This window comes from Vigna angularis, chromosome 3 (genome assembly GCF_016808095.1).
Source record: "Vigna angularis cultivar LongXiaoDou No.4 chromosome 3, ASM1680809v1, whole genome shotgun sequence".
NCBI lineage: Eukaryota > Viridiplantae > Streptophyta > Magnoliopsida > Fabales > Fabaceae > Vigna > Vigna angularis.
This window is the reverse complement of record NC_068972.1, coordinates 25,947,769-25,968,518: the sequence shown is the minus strand read 5'-3', so window position 1 is coordinate 25,968,518 and position 20,750 is coordinate 25,947,769. Positions and strand designations below refer to the sequence as shown.

At 33.3% G+C, this 20,750-nt stretch overlaps 2 protein-coding genes across 15 annotated transcripts; both read right to left on the bottom strand.

Annotated features, from left to right (window-relative positions):
* Positions 1 to 7,770: 7,770 nt before the first annotated feature.
* On the bottom strand, positions 7,771 to 8,409 carry LOC108325807 (protein SMALL AUXIN UP-REGULATED RNA 12-like). Its single transcript, XM_017558886.2, has one exon. The coding sequence runs from the start codon at positions 8,351 to 8,353 to the stop codon at positions 7,985 to 7,987; it is 369 nt and encodes a 122-aa protein (XP_017414375.1). The 5' UTR covers positions 8,354 to 8,409; the 3' UTR covers positions 7,771 to 7,984.
* Positions 8,410 to 12,935: 4,526 nt separating this feature from the next.
* LOC108326325 (uncharacterized) lies at positions 12,936 to 19,942 on the bottom strand. 14 transcript variants are annotated; one of them, XM_052874620.1, is made up of 11 exons: positions 19,763 to 19,942; positions 19,583 to 19,625; positions 18,041 to 18,190; positions 17,735 to 17,808; positions 16,697 to 16,796; positions 16,078 to 16,130; positions 15,748 to 15,835; positions 14,566 to 15,164; positions 13,639 to 13,854; positions 13,514 to 13,567; positions 12,936 to 13,339 (listed from the first exon to the last, which is right to left on the bottom strand). In XM_052874620.1, the coding sequence occupies exons 3-11, from the start codon at positions 18,093 to 18,095 to the stop codon at positions 13,139 to 13,141; spliced, it is 1,440 nt and encodes a 479-aa protein (XP_052730580.1). In that variant the 5' UTR covers positions 18,096 to 18,190; positions 19,583 to 19,625; positions 19,763 to 19,942; the 3' UTR covers positions 12,936 to 13,138. The 14 variants fall into 14 exon arrangements, with proteins under 14 accessions (XP_052730580.1, XP_052730579.1, XP_017415248.1 ...); XM_052874619.1 differs by having other exon boundaries at positions 13,639 to 13,863; positions 16,697 to 16,790; positions 19,763 to 19,941; XM_017559759.2 differs by having other exon boundaries at positions 13,639 to 13,863; positions 19,763 to 19,940.
* Between the last annotated feature and the right edge of the window lie 808 nt (positions 19,943 to 20,750).

Here is a 20,750-nt window from a genome sequence, read left to right as displayed (position 1 = left end):
CCTTCTATGGTAAAGCCTCCTGTCCCATTAAACTTTAGTCAATATATTTCCCCTAAAATGTAGCATAAGAATAATGTAAGTGTCAATTATAAGAAACTAAAATTTTAGCGCTTAACAGTTTTGTTAACCATGAAAACTTATAAAAAAATATGACCGAAATAAGTACTTTTAATATGCAATGTACTTCCAAAAGGTATTCTCAGAGTAGTGTTAAGAAACTAGAATGCATGAATAATAAACACTACTAAAATATATAAACTGACTGGTAAAGAAATGCACAACTAGCTAAAACTTGGAGCACTCAACTTTCATACTGAAGAACCACTTTTCACAAGGTAACAACTCTCTAACTTCTGGCTTATGACAGTAGAAATCATAACTTTTTATAGAGATTTCACCCAGTTTACTATTTCAACTTCCCTCCTTTCCCATAGTCACGTTGAAACCTATTTCTACCAAGAGAAAACCGAGAGAGCACCTCTGTATAAAAACTCATCCCTCTGCATTTTCCCTTTTTACTTCCTAAAGAAAGTAAACAAATTAAATAAACATATCAGTGTATATATATATATATATATATATATATATATATATATATATATATATAATATGAGAGAGATATATAGATTGAGAGTAAAGATGTTACAGAAGAGGAGTTGAATTGATTTATTGGTTAGGTTTAGAATGAGAAGTAGTGGGAAGGAAAATATTGGTAGAAAAGAAGTAAACAGGAAGTGATATGGATTTTTATTGAAAATGATAAGTTAAGTATAATGGAGATAGTTATTACAGTTAGAGTAGTGTTAAGATAAAGATACGTTGGTGTGTTTAGTTCCCATCTTTATCTTCTTTTTCTCTCATCCCATCAAACTATAAAAAATAAATAAATTAAAATTAATACTATGTTGTTATATGATATCTCAAAGCAAAGAAAAGAGCCTGAGTAATGATTCGTCAAGATAATGCATCCATCTCTTCTCTTCACCTTGATTGTTTAACACAACTTAAACCTAAATTTTACAAAACCAAAACAATATATTCTGCATGACCAATATCTAAAATAAAATTAATATTACTTATATATATATATATATATATATATATATATATATATATATTCACCAAATGAAGACAAAAATAGCCATGAAATCCTTTAAAATTTGACCTTAGTATGAGCAGAGGATAATGTAGTACTGATATCTCAGGAGATAGAGTGCTATATACTGTTTCTTTTGTTAATCTGCAATGAAGAGATTAATAATTTTTTTTGGCATTTATTGAGTTGTTGTGAGATTCCATTTAGTTGTTTGAAATGATGTTCTATTTTCTCTCTAATGTTGCTTTCAATGTTCCTTTCAATGTTGTTAAACAAATCTCTCTGTCTCCCTTTCGTTTTTTATTTTAGAAAACCCTTTTAATTGTTGCTTTTCTTTCTTGCATTATTCTCTACCTATTATTCATCTGTACTTCATTTCTTTAGATGGTCCTCATTTCGGTTTCTCTCATTCCCATGGTGGCTATTCTGATTCTTGATCTTTTTCATGCTTTTGTGCTCTTGTTTTTCTTTAAATTTATGTTTTTGTTTTTAGAAGTTCAGAATCATGTTGTGTGTGTGTGAGTGTTTTTTATTTTATCAAAGCTACAAGGTGAAGTGCCCAAAATAATGTTGGAGTTGTGATGTTTCCTTGGACTTTAGTCAATGATTTTGTTTTCTTTAATTTATTTATGTTTCTTTTATTCTATTTTTTATATTTAGCTTTTATAGATATAGAAACTTCATGAATTTGAGAGACCTTCATCCATTTAGATAGTTCTCTCTTCTAAGTGAACCACAAAGGCTCCTCTGTTTGCTTTTTTCTTACATTCATTTTCAAATGTGATTTGGAGGTGGTAGTGCACGAAGGTGTGATTAGGGAAAAGGCAACAAGCAAAGAAGATTGTCCACAATTCCTGAAAGGTATGCTTAATGTTATAGTCCTACCATCTTTCAACTAATAAATAGTTTTGTCTGTCACCTCTCATGTGATAATGAACTTCTAAACACCTATATATTCATATTTACTGGACTTGTTTACAATTTTAGATTATTTTGGAAGGCATGCTGCAACTGTGGGATCTGTACTAGTTAGTAACCTTAAAATAAGATTTAGAAAAGGAGATTCAGATCGTGTGGAGGTATATTTCTTCCCTACCTTTGGTTTTGTTGATGATTATTATTTTAGTTAGTCTGTCATGTTTTGTCTTGACTCTGAACTATGTTAATCATCAGGTAAAAATTTCCACCAATTTGTAGTAAAACAGTGACATCAAAACTCAAGTAAGTGGTTCTAACCTTTTATTTGTATTTATTATGGGCAGGTAAATTTGCCTTGTGATTGTTTGATGTTCAATTGCATTGTGTCATTGTCGTTAGTCTCTGAAATTTGGTTATGGATGTAGTATGTTAGTTTTAACATGTGTTGTTTCTATTTTAGTTAATTTGTAGTTTGATGTTCTGTTTTAAATTGATATACGATTCTATAAACATATTCCATATCATAAAAACTTTTAATTAAAAGATGTTAAACACAGAATGATCATACTAATATTAGAGAGTGATATACAGAGTGAGAGTGATATTATAAGCGATGATAAGTAGAAAAAGGAATATATATATATATATATATATATATATATATATAGAAGATTTGAAAGGAAAGGTGGAAAAGAGAGGCATGTTGAGGTGTGGCGTGGTGGCTGCTATGGTACACTGTGGGTGGCTTCCCTTTGTGATGAACAATATATGCATCTTATCCTTATTTTATATTTTTTTTTTGGTTAATTTTTTCATCCTTCTTAGTCACTTGTTCTCTTCTTTTCTTCCTGCCACCCACAAAGGTTACTTCTCTTTTCTTTCTTTTTGTATGTGACGTATACATGTCTCATTTGTCCTTATGCTTTCTTCTGTTAACGTCACTGCTGCTCCAAACAATCCAATTCAAGGAATACAGATTAAACTTACCTAACCACTGAAACATTGCCTCTAAATTAATAATTTGCACAATTATTTTTTCATTCAATTTTTTGACCTCCTTGTAAATTTATTACAATGGTATTGAATCACTAAAAAGCTCGAACAGAAGGAAAAAAACCTAATTGGATGGGGGATATTGTTTGGAATGGTCTTTTGGAGAAGTGGAACATGCCACTTTATGGACAAAAATGTGAAACGGCCAAAAAGAACAGGACATCTGACAAGGGTGGTTGTTTGCACACTAGGGGATCCATTAGCGTGCATGAGCATGCAATTCGTCTGGTACATATAAATTTATTTTTACATTTCTACTCATAAACTTTACAAATATTTGATGTTAAAAACTTTCATCTTCTTTGCTTGCAGTCACAGGAGCTTGGTCGGTTAGTGCATGTTGATGAAATATTTCAACAGATCATGTATTCATTTAACAAGAAGAGTTTGAAGCAAAATTTTCTCAAATAAGATCTGAGACAGCATCTGTTGGTGCTTCAGCATGTGCTCCCCTAGACCCTGCAGATGAGGAAAGATTGAGGAACCAATGTTGGTTGGACGTTGCTGGTGGAAGGTACAAGGGACGTGTATACGGCATTGGAAATGTCAGTGCTCAAGATGACTGTGTCGATAGTTACATACAACAGACACAGGCATCTTCTTCTCAGCAACCGATTGTAGAGGACATTTTTAACCTCCACACACGAGTATCAACCCATGATGACCAACTTCGATAGATGAACTCTCAATTGCAAGGCTTTATTGGCGTCATAATGCAGTACCTTTCGCCTCCTACAATGGCAATTGCAGAACAATTTTTTCAATCCCAAAATCAGCCACAAACTAATGTTCAACTACAACAACCACAACAACCACATCAACCACAACAACCACAACAACCACAAGAACCACAACAACCACAGCAACCAACAGATCAACCACAAGATGAAAATGTTTATGGAGATTACTAGTTATGTTTTTAGAAGTATGGCATCTATGACTCAAACTTATTCCCTCAATGGCTTATTTCATGTTATTTGAACTTAGTATAAGATTAACAATTATGTAAAATTTCTTATTATGATTAATGTGAAATGCTTGTTTGTAGGTTTTAAGACTTAATTTATTTGTCAAATTTGTGAATGGATATAATGAGCAGGTCTTGTGAATTGTCTGTTTGGTATGTTTGGTATGGGCAGGTCTTGTAAATTATCTGTTTGGATGATCAGGTATGGTATTCACGTTAACTGATCAAAAACTGTTTCACTTATATACGGATAATCCGTATATAACTTATATACGGATAATTCGTATATAACTTATATACGAATAATCCGTATATAACTTATATACGGCTTAACCGTATATAACTTACATACAGCTTAACCGTATATAAGTTATATACGGATTATCCGTATATAAGTTATATACGGATTATCCGTATATAAATTACATACGGATTATCCGTATATAAGTTACATACGCATTATCCGTATGTAACTTATATACGGATTATCCGTATATAAGTTATATACGGATTATCCGTATATAAATTATATACGGATTATCCGTATATAAGTTACATACGAATTATCCGTATATAACTTATATACGAATAATCCGTATATAATGTTATCTACACCCTTTTTATATACGGATTTTTGGCCGTATGTAATCCGTATATAACACCATCTTTTATACGGATTTTGGAGGTTATATACGGATTTTGGCCGTATATAATTGCGATTTTTCTTATAGTGGGGAGGTTAGAGAAGACCATAAAGGAGAATCCCAATATTAATATGTATAACCTCCGAAACAAAGTTTCTAAGAAGTGGAACATTGGTGTTTCTCGGTCTACAACCTATAGGGCAAAAGCAATGGCTTTTAAACAAATAGAAGGTGATTTTAAAGAACAATATAAAAGAATGTATGATTATGCAAATGAGTTGCTTCAGTCAAATCCTGGTTCAACTGTCAAAGTTCATGTTGAACCTAATGAGGACAGTCTAATATTCAAGAGACTATATGTCTGTTTGAAGGCCTATAAGGACAGCTTCGTTTCATGTAGGCCTATTATAGGTTTGGATGAGTGTTTCTTAAAAGGAAAATATGGAGGTGAGTTTTTAACTACAGTTGCAAGAGATGGGAATGAGAAAATGTGTTATTTGGCATATGCTGTTGTGGAGGTGGAGAATAAGGACAGTTGGGCTTGGTTTTTACAATTGCTCATTGATTATCTTGGCAGTTGCAGAAAGTGGACTGTATCAGGAATCCCATATTGCAATGCACTGGCTGCCATGTCATTTTTTAACATCAATGGAGAAGAATACATCCCACATTGGTTTAGAAGGTCAACATATAAGAAACATACATTCCAATGATATGCCCTGTCAACGGTCCTCAGCTATGGGAAATGACTTCTCATCATGATATGCCATGTCAACAGTCACTGAATGCCAACTTCAACAAAGTCAGCCAAGTACAGCAAGAGTTTATAAGTTTTTAGAAGTCACTAAAATGTTTAGGTCAAGTCTATTACAGTCCACCAGTATTGGATATTTTGTAAACTTTTATATGTAATTTGAACTTCATTTTGAATCCTGGTTCAGTATGAATTCTGCCATGAACAAGAATGTTGTACATTTCAATGATTTCAATCTGAATTTGAATTCCAGTTTCTGTTTTGAATGTTCATTTAAAGTCCACATTTGATGAGTTATAATCATGATGAGTTCTTTGATGACTTGAAATGATGTATAATGAAAAGAGTATAGAAGGATCATATGATATTTCTTAGTTATCAATTGCTACTGTAGAGGCTTTCTTTGTTAAATAGTTGTCATGTACTTGTTAGGTATTGGATAGGTAATGTTTGATGACCCAGCTTATGTTTGATCTTTTTTCTCCTTTATAGGAGAGAAGATGGACTAACTATAATTTTAAGAAAAGGAGCTTCTGTAATCAACCTTTTTAGAATAGACAGTTAGGCATATGGTCTCTTTAACTAGGGTTAGCCAAATTTATGTGATGTAGATTGCTAAATGATTAACTATATTTTCTTTTCTCTCTTTATTTGAAGTTATAGACGGTCAAATGTTATATAGATGTCAACACAAGTTTTTTAATCCCTTTTTTGTATAAATATGACTTGAACCCAGTACATGTTACTATAATTTCAGCCTTCATAAAAAAACTATTCTTTTCTTCAAAGCATACAAATCATATAGTTTGATTTGTAAACAATAACATTGCGCATTTCATGTATATTGAAACCATAAATTTAGATGAAGAAATTGACATTTCTCATTCAATTCAAAACATCACATTACAATTCAAAACATCGCATTACAATATAGCCAATGTGTTGTTAACAACAACTTCCTAATACAACACATCATGGACTTTTAAAACAAATACAAACAAGGATGATGTTAATGAACCCCATAAAACATAGCATCCATATTAACATCTTCTCCCTTTTCTGACAACCCATAACAAATTTCTCCAGGCTATTAATCTTTCTTCTTTGCCTCGCAATAGTACTACCAGCATCATCTACATTATCTTCATTACGCTATTTAAAGTAATTTCATCCTTGAAGTTCTTCATTGCTTGTCTACTATTCAAATTATCCAATCATAAATAATTCATTAATCACCAAAATAATTTAACACAAAAATTAAACTACAAACCTTGTAATTAGGGCAGCCCCAAAATTGTTTCCCCTCGTTCTTCACTATTTTTGCCACTCTCAACACAGCAACCTCCCCACAATGGCATATTTGGCTTCCAACAAATCCTCTGGATGAACCACCACGAGAGCTTGCCCATGAGCAAGACGAACAACCTTGATTCAAAGACATTGCCAGTTCAAACCCAACTTCAAAATAAGATAACGACGACCATGAACCACCAACAACGGCCACGAACAACACTCACCACTGTACTGTGTTCGCAACTCTGTTCTCTGGCAGAAATCAAAATGTGTTGTCCCCTAACTCAATTTATCCCCAATTTGAATAACCCAATGTGTAGTATCCACCTCAACATCTAATTGCTTGCCACATCACCACGCAGACAACATAAAAATGACATGTTACCACTATGTACTGCCATATCATCAGACCATTAACTCCGTTTCTTTTTTTTAACAGAAGGGACGACGTTGCCACAAAATTTTCTAATTAAGGACTAACTAGACACAATTTGTAAACCAGAAACCTAATTGACACAACCGAGCAAAACTAGAGACAAAAGAAACTATTAAACCTTTAATTAATAAATTAAACACAATTTTTCACTATAATTAAAAAAATAATTTTTTTAATATATTACTCATAGAACTAATTTTAGAGCAAGGATGAACAATTTTCACTCGTTCCACTGAAATTACTTTTTTTCCCACTTCCTTTCTTGTTAAGAATATGATATATCCCCATACACCTTAGTTAGCTTTATTTATTTATCTCTCATTGCTTACTCTTTTGATTATTTCTTACAAATAAGAAAGAGGAAAGGGACAAATCATATGATACACATACACTGCTTCATTACAAGCCTTCTGACTTCCTCCATTCTTAAATGTGTCATACCTCCTCTTTCTCAAACAGTATGTTGCTACCAACTCTTCACCACTACAAAGCTCATTTTTCTTTCCTCAATTCACAAGTTCCCTCTAAATAAATCAATAAAATGTAAGAAGTTATATGAATTAAACTTTATTTTATTTTATTTTTTTCTACAAGACATGTTGTAAAATTTATGCGAATAAGGACTAGAAGAACACTCTCTCTTCTTGAATTGACGAAGAATAATGACATCAGTGAGCTAAATGATGACACTTAATCGTGCCCCAACCTACTTACAACACATTATGATATATAAGGTGGCTACTGATATTATATGAACATGGTTAGAACTAAGAATTTGAACAACATGGAAACTAAAGAATGTTTCAGAAGCGATTTCTGTTTCTCAGAGACACAGACAGACTGGTTGATTCTGTGGGGAGGTAGCACATCGAAGGACACTGAGAAAGAGGTGTTCATCGCAGGGAATGCAGAGTTTTGAGTCAGCAATGAAATCGTACTCTTCCTGAGCTTGATCCAACAACGCCCTGAAGAGGGGATGATGGAGCAAACCAATCTTGATCACATATCTCTTGTGCTTCTCTCCCACATACACAACCAAGTGACCCTTTGGAACATCACTTGGAATATCTGAACAACCTTCATGCAAACAACACCACCAAGCCCGTTCACAGCATTCCTCACAAGATATGCACTTGTTCAGGCACATTTTCTTGCACTTGTTCAGACACCCTCTGAGAAATCTTGACTTCATAGTTTCCTGCAAGATGGAGAGGGAGAGAGAGAGAGAGAGAAAGAGATATATAGAGAGAGAGAGAGATGATTAAAAGTGCAGTGAGTGTTTGAGGTGGTAAGTGATAAGGTATATATAATTGTGGCATGGGAAGAACCAATGATCTGAAGCATTAAATGGTTGATATGATTGGTAGCCTATGCTATTTGCTACTAATATAATTATGGGGATCAACATTTATATTTATTCAACTGTACCACTTATTGATATATAGTTGCTGACTTTGTTGCTTACCAATGTATATACGAAACTGTACGAACATGCATGGCAATTCTCGATATATATATATATATATATATATATATATATATATATATATATATATATATATATATATATGTGTGTGTGTGTGTATGTGTGTATAAAATATGATCATATATATGGGTGATTAATTAACATGAATCTTAGGAAGTAAAGGTTCTGTCCTTCTCTGCAATTCTCGAAGGGGTGTTCTTAATCACAGTTGTTTCTTGCTTTCGAATTTCTAAGTGTTACATATGTAAGAGACCCCACAAAGATAAGATAAGTTTCTTGGACGAAGTGCGAGGCCACTTATTTCTTATACACAGGTATGGATAAAAGATACAGGCACTTTCTTTAGATTCAGAGAAAAGCTTCAACTTTTGGGAGTCGTAATCGTTGAAAACTTTTGTACTGTCAAGTATTTTTGTACTGTGGAGTGTTAAAAGACAACTGGTTCAGTGCCACAAAGTGGATCGTACATATAATATGATAATGTGATTGTGTACAAACTGGTGTTAATGGATTGAGATCTGCTCAGGAAGTGGAGCTACATGGTTATCAGCAATTCCAATGAGTTAATTTGTAATTAATCAGCCACTTTTTTTTGGTGTATAATGCAGTAATGCTGGTGTCCCTTTCACTTTGTCAGTGGCTTTTTTCTTGTTCGGATGTGAATTTATTATTTCCTTTTGGATTGGTCTTAGCTCACTACTTATACATGTTGAATTATCTTAAATTAGTGTGCATGCTGGCTAAACCATTGTTTTTGTAAGGACTATAGAGGATACTGTCCGTACAAAACATCGTATATGAAATTCCCTAGCAAGTAGCTACATTCTGCATATGGATTTGGGATAAGTCGCACTGTTCCCTCCATAGCTCGCAGAATTTCAGGAAATGGGCTACACATTACAAAAGGGATGGAAGCAAATATCTTTGGTTGCAGAGAAGAGAATGGAAGTCACAGTTTTTAAACTTGAAACTCTGACATTGTGTAGATGTGACAATTTTGATTTGATTCCCTTCCCATGTTTCCTCATAATGGACCTTTGCAAAACTTAACCATGATATCAAATTTAGTTGGATTTTATCAGTGTAACAAAACCGTTATCATTGTTTGCCTAAGAATTTCCATGTCTAACAAAATTTTCTGGTGAAGGGAAACCAATCACACAAATAATTTACTCCAATAATCAACTATATCAGCTATGAAAAGCTTGGAGTCGAAGACAGATAGAAAGTGTCCATATCTAAGTATCATTGAGTAGAGTTGAAAGAGTTATGTTATAAGACTTATAAATTTATTGCTTTAAGGATTTTGGTCCAAAATAATGAGTTCAACTTAGGTCTTATTAATGTTGTCTTTTTGTCCATAAACCTATGATTTAAGGTTTTGAATTAAAGGTAATTTAAATTACATGAACTAAACTGATCTTATTGATATTGTATTTCTAGCAAATCCTCTTACAAAGGTCCATCAAGGAGGAGTATTTTTGAGGTCCTTGTTTGCATTGGGAAATAATTGATGAATCTTAGGTAGAGGGAGAATTCTACAGTAGAAGAAGAAGACAGAGTTTGAGGTTGCCCTATTTTCATGGATCTGTTATCTTACACAGATGGTCAGAAAGATGATTGAGAGCCAGCACATTGATTCATCCCCTTTAAGACAAATGTCGGTTGTGCTTGGTTGGTTGAAAAGAATAGTACGTTCAGTTTCACACATGATTATTTTCAGAAAACTGCCAACAGTTTTCAAGATGAGACAAATGTTTAATGATTTAAAATACCAAATGCAGATACTGGTTAACAAATTATAACTCATTATTTTATTGCACGCCATAATAACATCACAATTTTAAAGAATTCAAATCCTTCAATTACGGGTCAGAGACTCTTCAATAGAAGCCCTTCAAGGATTTTTACAAGTGACCTTTCTTGAACCCATAAAAATTTGTTCTTTTGTAATGTCTAATACAGTATTCATAATTCAATAAAAATCTTCACCTTATCATTCAGTATGTACTTGAAATTCCATTCATTTCATTTGGTATTAAAATGCAATAAAATTCCTTCTGCATCATTTGATCTCGCTGTCACATGTCCAAACTCTGATATAGACCAACCTCTAATCATGCAGCAGGCAGAGGGCAGTCAAAATCATAGTTACAGAATTTTTAGTCTGTTTGCTTACACATATGAGACCTGTTTTCTCACGTCCAAAAATAAGCTAAAAGTCTTAACCGACGTGGTTGCTCAAGTGACATATATCTAAACAAACACTTTTAAATGTAAGTGATAAATTTCACCGGTTTTTCAAAAAATCACAGCAGCTCAATAATCCTGTACCCGATCTGGAATTCAACGTACCAATACCAGATTTTTTTAAGAAAGTTTTGTAATAATATAAAAATGATGAATCACGTACATACACGAACCGGGTATCCGTATCTATACCATGTACCTACTAACTATAGTCAAAATGAATAGAGACTCGTTGAGCAACGAACACAAACAAGCACTCTTTTTCATAACAATTTCCAAAGTCGCAAAATCATATCTGTTCCTGATTGTAAAGAGTCACATGGCTCATAAATAAAGTTCAAACATAGTTTATAAATGTATTTATGATCAAAATTGTAAAACTCAGACTAACATCAAAAGGATGTCTTAACTGATGTCATGTGATCAAAATATTTATCAAAGAAGAACATGGGAATCACACCGTTTAACTCCTTAGCCTTGACAAAAAGGTTGACTTGCAGTTGAAATACCATATCTGAAAAGAGAATCTAAGTAACATCATCTGATAGGCTTTATGTCTTTAAAAACTAACTTATATTCATATTGATTAATATACTATAAATTGATTTTATTTCTAAGATTTTCAAGGATATTTGCGTTGCAAGTGCAGATACAGAAAAGGGTATGCTAGATAAGGTTCACTTCAGGGAGCAAGGAAAAGACGTGGTGCACATGAGGTTTGGGCCACGGTGCTCACTGGTGGGTGAGGGTGTTATGTGCCATAACTCTCGAAAGAGGAAATGGTTGCTGACACCTCAAGACTCAAGGAACTACCACACTCTATGGTTCGCAGTCATTTTATGCATCTAAATTATTTGATTAGACACGCTTTGTTTGCTTCCCTTTCACGTGCATTCCTCTGTTTTTTTGAGCTGTCACATTATCATTTTGTTCCCACTTCTCCCTAACTGTCCCATTTCCTCATCCCTTTATTTAACACCTCTCCATGCTTCCTTCTGGGAAGCAAACTCCTCTTCTTTCTTATTTTGGAACTTGTTCTACGCGTCAACTAAAAAAATCGTACTTTAGCGTCGGTAGAGTACTGATTTCAGAACCTGATTTTATATCATGTGACAGCTGAACACAAAAGTGCATTCTGAGTTTTCATCTCATGGGTCTCTTAAATATATGATGCTCTCGTCGAGAATTTTGTTTTACATGATGCAAAATCTAACTAATGATGAAAGTTTGATCTTTGCATGTCGCAGTATTAATGGGTTTGAAAAGATACATGTTACAATAAAGATTATTTAGATAAAAATATCTTCAGGAAACATTTTCCTAGAATCTACTTTTTCATTTTGATTTCATTTTTTAGTGTGATTGTTATAAACAAAAGTAGTTGAAAATATAATTATCATAATTTTAATTAATACTCTTTCCAAGTATACAGTCCCCTTTTTTCTTTAGAATGAAGAAAGCATATTGGTGCTACGATGGATTGGTAAACCTTTGCATAAGTAAAAGTCTGTTCTCAGCAAAAGTAAACTTCATTCCATGTTTAATAAAAAAATCATCAGATTTATACTATTATGACACGAGACACCACGAGGAAAGAAAGGAGATAGAAGTGTATTATAACATAGATAACGTGATGAAAAGACATGGCAGATTGTGAAAAATATTATAAAACATAGGTAATGAATAGTATACCAGTAGAAAGCACAAGCACTAAAATACTGCAAGAGGAAGGCCACAGCTTAGTTTATCACAATCATGATGAGTCAGACGTTGAAAATCAAGGGCCATATGATAGGGCAATGAGTCATCATCCCGAGATGCTTCCAGCTCTACTCCCCAAATAAAGATATAATATCCTTTTAAAAATAGTGACTGTAGAATGTCGAGAAACTTTTATTTGTAATGCATTATCAATTATCAATTATCAACTCCCTTCACCCACCCAACCATTCATTTGCAACATTGAGTCAGACGCAACTCTAAACACATTAGTCAGGCATAAAGACCAGGTTCTAGCACACTATGAAAATCACAGAACTGAAGCGGTTAGAGATGTATGCATCATCCCAATCTATTGTAGGATCACAAATGATTTCTTCATGTTTAAAATTCAAAATTTCTATGCCTTTGTAGATACACATGCAGGAATTTCTTGACAGTATAAAATTGTGCAAATATGATACCTAAACAACATCCTTTGGACTATAGATTTCCCTGGACTGTTTTACACATGGACTTCTTCTAAGTAAACTTTCTACGTACATTTCTTTTGCTAAGACTAACGGGAGGAGAATCTGCGACGACAGAGGGACCAGCTTGGCTAACACGTAACTTCTCTGACCCACGTTGCCTTGGGTATGGGTGAATTTTAGCCAATTCTCGCACACGGTGTACCACATTAAATGGTAAGGGACGCAGGGCTAACTCGTCATTTTGCTCAACCTGTAATCACCACATGACCATTTACATTATTAACTAGTCCCCATTCTCTCCAAACTAAATCTTGTCAGGGATAGCATATTAAAAAACTACTTTGGTACACCAATTTAAGTTTCTGAGACATGCATATGAAACATCAATGAATAACGTTCCAAAAAGGAAAAAAAGAAAGTTAACCTCTTTCTTGTTTTTCTGCACAGAACTGGCTCTCAAAAGGTTTCGCCACTTGTCCTGCAGAATTCACTTTTAGAAAACAGGTTTGGAAGAATGTGAAATTGAACGAGTAAAGCTTTGTGAAGTACCCTGAGATCTATGGGAGTTCTGTAGCTTGAAGAAGAAAACAAAAACTTCTTAATATCAGTCCAACGACCAACTCCATATTCAGATATGCCTTCAACCAACTTCAACACTTCAGGGAGAGTCCACATCTTCTGATGCTTTCTTCTATCTTTTCTTCTAGACCTTTTTGTGGTTGAACATCCATCCTCAGATTCCGAGGGAAATGATTCATACTCATACTGAAGTTTCTAGAAAAGAAATACGCTTGTTAAATGCATGAGAACAGGAGGCTATATCAATCTGCAGTAATTGTCTCACAAATTTACAAATTTCCCACTAACACAAGGGTATCTTAATTTCAGATGACAAATACTAAATCTCAACCATAGGAACAATTCTGCTACCAAAGCCCGGTTAACAGTTATGGGCCTTAATAACAACATCAATAAAAAATACATGAATACCATGATTTGGTATAAATATATATATATATATATATATATATATATATATATATATATATATAAATGTAGAGAACCATAAAGACCATGCTGTAGGCTATAAATTATCAATGTACATGAAATCAAGCATCACTCTCTTAGAGCCAAGAAAAGAGGGAAGCATGACGAAGCACTTTCATATCATTAGCACACATGTTGAACTAAACATCACACTTCAATAAATTAAGAGTCAGAGGTCTACTTCTCAAATGATACAATTTGAGAGCATAAACAGGTCACATAATAATCTAACATTGATAGTCAAAATCAATAATAATTATCCAAAACCAGATGGTAAATGAAACAGATCCTAAAGAAATACATTCCATTCACAATGATACAATTAATACCAAAGAAAGAATCTGTCTCTCAACCCAAGGGCATGTTATATCCTCGTCTACTAAAGAAAATATACAAAAAGGGATACAATGCCCTTAATGAAAACAGTACCTCTTTCTTCTGATGCCCTTTGCTAACTTGCAACTCAGGAAGCATCACCTCACTATTTTCATTACTAGACTTCTCGCTTGGACTCCTTTTCGATGATTTAATTCTTATATGAAGTACATTACATGATGAGTTACTCGAATGTTTAGTTTTTGTACCAGCAGGTGGTACCTTTTCCTTTGACCTCGCATTTGAAAATTCTTCAATATACCTTTGCGTAGGCTTCCGGAACCTTTTCTCTCTAAGTGCAGCAGGTTGGCCTTTCTCGACAGGACCCTTGTCCTTCTTACAAGTCAGTATACCACCAGCTAAATGACGATAGTTATCCAACTCTTGCAGATGCTGTATATCAAGTGAAATGTTGTACCTGCAATTTCCTTGTGATGGTTGACTAGGATTGTTGCTGAAGGCACCATGTGATTCATAGGTTACTGTCTCATCCAGAGAATCATTTTTGCTTTCAGAGTGTGCAATAGGTACTTCTGTTGATTCTAAAACCCCACCAACAATGCTACTTCTACTTAATCCTGACGAATGACTTTCCGAACCTTCAAAAGGACCAGAACCCAGTACCTCCTCAAATTTGTCAGCAAATCCAAAATCTGTAGATTGCAAATGAGAAAAACATAAAGAAGTGTTAAAAAAGGAAGCAAACACGGATTTTTTTTTCTTCCTTTCTATCGAAACACTAGCAGAAGAATACATCTTAATAGTTGTCAAATATCATCAACAGTTAAAGTTAGGCAAGCTGAAAACACACCAATAGTTTCATATTACATCTCTAAGAAATTCAATCAAGGAAGGATCTTTTGGGTTTAAAGCAAAAAAAATATGCGGGCTCACAATCAACGTTTTTTATTGGAGAATAGCAGCAATGGATCAATTTCGACCTTGATCATTTAGTCATAAAGACTGCCGTACAGGAGGATAAATATATGCACAGACAGTATACAACAGTGTTTCAGTGTCATCCAATCACAAATTACCAGGTATGATAAGTTTGTTGGCTTTTAGAATAAGTACCTTAAAAGTCATACCAACATGATTTGTAACTGAATGACAGTGTATACTATTTTACACAATTCATCATATAATGTCATGAACCAATTATTTCAAAAGCATAATTCTTAAGGGGAATACAAAAGAGTTATTGTGTTACATCTCTAAGAACAGTTAATATTTTACCAAAAAAATATTCTTCACATGCACCCGGGAAACCATCAGCTCCTTCAAGATCATCAATTTCCACATCATCTAGCAATCCATCAAGTACCTCAAAAAATTAAAGATAATGTTCATATCAATAAAACAAGAACATAAGCAATTTAGCAGTTAAGTAACTAACTAGTAACGTTATGCAATTTGAATTGACGTTAAACAAGGTGATATATAAACCTGAGATGACAGACTCAGGAAGTCAAAAAAATCAATAACAAGCACCGTAAATATAAAAAATCTATGAATTGCTAGCTTCAATATTACCCCAACAACAACTGAGAGATTGAAGACAAATACCTCCAGTTCCAAATCATCCTTGCTGTTCAAAGTTGTATGAGAATTCAAGCTACCTGATGAAAGTAAACACACTACTACTATTAGATATATTGCCCCCATAAAAAGTTTGAAAGCAAAAGTTATTGTTATGCTCTGAATATAAGACACTGTCAATACACAGCTTTATCAACCATTAAATTTATCTAATTGAGCCAAGTGGACTAAGAGAAACCCCTGACAAAGCTAAAAAAAGGTTCCAATCAATGGTGACGTCTCAAGTATAAAATGTTTGGTTTCCTTACAATGCAACATCAATTCTAAGCTTCTAAGCAGCCTCTGTCAAACCAAGCTCAAGTTCTTATACAGCTTGTTTCTCGTTTCATTCTCCATTCTTTCACCACATCATTTTACTTCATTTATTCCAGTTTTTCAGGAACAACGTGCAAACCCAGAATAATAGCTTCTTACCAGTTGTCAGTGTAAAATGTCATTTTGGATTTCAAGCAATAGAATCAGAAAGAACAGCTTTAATGCATTTAAGAGTAACTGCTAATTGATTTAAAACCAAATTCAAATCCAGAGGAAATATTTTCAGCAAAATGGCATTTCCCCATACTCTACTCATTAAAATGGAATATACCATCCTGGGGAGCAAGATTGTTTCTAGGTTCTGCAAGCAAATGCTCAACTTCCATTACTCCATCTTGAAGAGCAGGTACATATGATTCATCCACCTGAACCTAGGGAAAATTAAAACAGAGATAACACAAGTAATACGTTTTAGGCAAACCACATTGCTACTTTGTTTATTTAAATAGTAGAGAGAATTATGAAACAACGAAGTAAATCCAAGAACGCATTCACAGAGAAATAGCCTTAAAAATTCTTCTGTCGAAATATTAAGCTTGCAAGGACCAAATATATGGTAGACCAAGAGAACCTTCCAATCAAAGGTTAAGTTGACTTACACTTACTAAGAAAAATGCAATCTATTCTTCAAAGAAAACAAAGTTGAACTGTTTGAGAAAACAACCAATCAGTAATAACAAGATAAAAATAATAATACATTTATCACCTTCAACACTAAGTAGGAAAATGATAAAAATATTTATCACCTTATTACAAACTCTTGTTATCACTATCAATGTAAAGTTTTTTCACATCCCAATCAACCATTTATTGTCAATTAATCAAAATATTTATGACCGGCACAATAACTAGCTATAAGGTTAAATTCTTTTTGATGATATTGAGTTCAACACATCATATGGTAATAAAAGCAAAAACTTTGCACTCCTATAGATTTTCTCAGCTAATCATTTTGGATGGAAGGATTGTGCTTCATCCTCATATCTATATTGCTGTTAGAATAGTTTAATTTATCTTCTGACCAACTTTGGAAAAGCTAAATTGTTTTTTTTTTTTGTACTGATTTGTATTATCTAAAGTAATTTAACACTAGGAGCTAGGTGTCAAAGTATTTCCAACCATGAAATATAATTAGAACAATTACAATCATGATCTGAAATATTTAATTAGGTGCAACAAATACGAGATAATCAAATACACTAAATAGATACTTTTTTAGATGCTACAAAATGCAGAAAAATGCAATTGGAGAAATAACATGATAGATTGAACTCAATATTTGTGATTAAAACATGACCAGAATCCTTACTCTTTGGCATTTCATATTGGAACACTTCCGCAAATAGTCTTCACGATCCATCTCATGTTGTGTTGAATAGCATCCTACAATTTTAACATACATACGATTAATCATTTTATTCTCATTTATATCCACATATATAAATATATTCACACACACATTCTTATGAAGAGAAGAACAAAAGCATATATAATATAACATTTATGTGTGTGACTTGTGTAATAAGCACCCAAGTACTTGGGGAAGTCACCATCAAAAAAGAGATATTAAAGAGGGAGAACCAAACATTTAAATATTTCACCAAACAATCCATACTACTCGATGTAAGCCTTAAGCACCTCATCCTGCCCACGTCTCTACCAGTGTACATTGTCACTAACGCAAGATCTTCACTCGTAAACTATACATACATATATTGAAAAGACAAATTTCAGGTACAGTAGCATAGGTGCTTTTAGCATTGTTCTGCAATAAAAATTGAAGTTTTACCTCAGTAAATTGCAAAATAAAGATCAGTACACGTTAACATGATAAAACCAGTTTTAATTGGAAAAATAACACTAAAAGCACCAATCGTCCTACAACTATGTTTTTCCCATGTTGAAATTGTAAGACTACAACAAGGAAAGAACAACCACTATGTCAACACTGCAACTATTTATGTAAACATAAATCAAAGAAAAACGAAAAATGATATTCATCCATCAATATAAGTGTTTGGATGCATGTGTAGGTTGAAAGCAAGGAATCATTTGTCTGTTGGTGACAATACTTTATGTGTACTAATTTCATATACAATGCATTTACGCAGAAAATATTATGCATAAGCAATATTGTGAACTCATTCATTCCAAATAAAAGTGCCTATGACCAAAAGGATACATATATGCCCAACCAAACAAAAAGTTCATCATTTTCCATCAATAAGAATTCCCAAAAGTCCAGCATTGATTGTCCATTAACAACTTCCATAACTCAGATTATTCAAATTTTTAGTCATTGTTCTTGTATCAGTATATAACAAATAAAAACCAATGGTTTCAAACGCATGATTGTCAAAATTTAAAATAAATTCTTTCACAAGGCGGAGAAGAGAAAACAAGTGGGAGGCCATATGTCTCTCTTAAGAGAGAAACAGAACAAATAAAATCTATAAACAAAACACAAGACTACAAAGCCCTCCCATCGTATATATATCCTTTAGAGAACTAAAAGGCCTAGAACATACCGAGGCTACAAAAACACTCCCACTGATACAAAGCTCATTGAAAATCCATACATTTCTAAATTCACAAGAACCAAACCACAGCCAGAAAACCAGAACCACACCAACTACAAAATATTCCCTCTCTTTGTCCAATCATAAATTTTTTTACCTTTAAACCACACAATCACACACTCAACCACAGTAACCAAAATTACGTCCACCATTGCTGCTCATCCTAAATTATATCAATACCAGTGAACAATTATATTTAATTACATATAAAGACAAAAAAAAAAGCATCCCTAAACGTCGTCAGACGACGTAACAATATGAAAAGCAATCCTAATACAGATAGTTAATAATTACGAAGACAACTCATATCGCCGTGAAGCTGTCAATTAACAGCATTATGTAAAGCACAGATTAAAACACGCTATAACTATTTAAGTCTTTTACAATTAAATAAATAAAGAGTAAAAATATAGCAGTTCCGATTAAAAGCTAAAAGATATAAATAAAAAACGCAATCCAACTATTTCGCCCGTAATTTTCTGCTTCATTTTATCGGCAAAATCGAGCTACTTAAGACAACAAGTTTGATCGAGAAATTCGAAACGAAGAAATGAACTATGCAAATTGAAAACCCCAACCTCGCTCATTCATCGGCCATAGCAATCCCGAACTAGCCTATCCCTAACCTTGGCAATCAGAGAGTGAAAACAGAATTAAATTAAAATAAGAAGAATTAAAAACGAAACCAGAAAACACTAAGATCTAACTACAGAAGAAAGTAGAGAGAAAAATAGCGAGGACTATGTCGAAGATCGAACCTCGAAGTGTTGAATTGAAGAGAGAGAGAGATGGAGAGTGAGAGTTAGAGAGAAATTCGAGCGAATGTTCGAAACCGAAAAAAGCTAAAACCGCCAAAAAGCGACACGAAACGGAGTGATGGGAGGTGCGCTGTTTTTATTCGACGGCATCCCAAAGTTTTTTTTTCTTAATTTTGTATTTTATTTTTTCCGACGCGGGTTGTCATCCAAATTGTGCGTTCCGAGTTTGCTCAGACCAGACACGTGTGCCACATTCATTGGTTCTGTTTGTGGTCGCTTTCTTACTCTTGACGCTGTCACATCTTAACGCTGTCAGCAAACCCGTTACTCTCCCACTTGCTTTTACTCTTTGCTTTACCACAGCGTCGACCAGGACGTCGTTTTGGTTCCGTCCATCCATCACTCGAAGCTACTACTCAACTGAACTCACTCATCCGTCCCTCGCGTTTTTCTCGTGTAATTCTGTATTAGCTGTACACAATTTTTTTAAAATTTAATTATAATATGGTACATCAAACAAATTAGTAAAATCATATAAATTATTTTTTTTTCTACACCACTTATCATCTTAATATATTTAATTCAAATAAAACATAAATCTAATGAAAAATTAATACAATTAGTATCAATTGCAACACTATCCAATTAAAATTTAATAAAATTAAAAATTTATCTTATTGGTATTGTAAGATGCAACATCATCCAAAATTTATCTTGAATGAATTTCAATTAAAATAAAATACAATTAAAGCTGGTAAATGAGATTTTAATTAAAACAAAATTTAAGTCCAATTGAAAATAAAGGGTATTTTTTGTTACGTCATTCACATGCATTGAATTTCAATCAATTAAAATAAAACACTTTTACACTCTTAGAACTCTTATAGTTAAGATTCTAAGAGGTTTAAAAAAGTGATTCATTTTATAAGTTTAAGTTTAATGAATTATTGACACATCCTTAAAACTCTTATAATTAGGATTCTAAGAG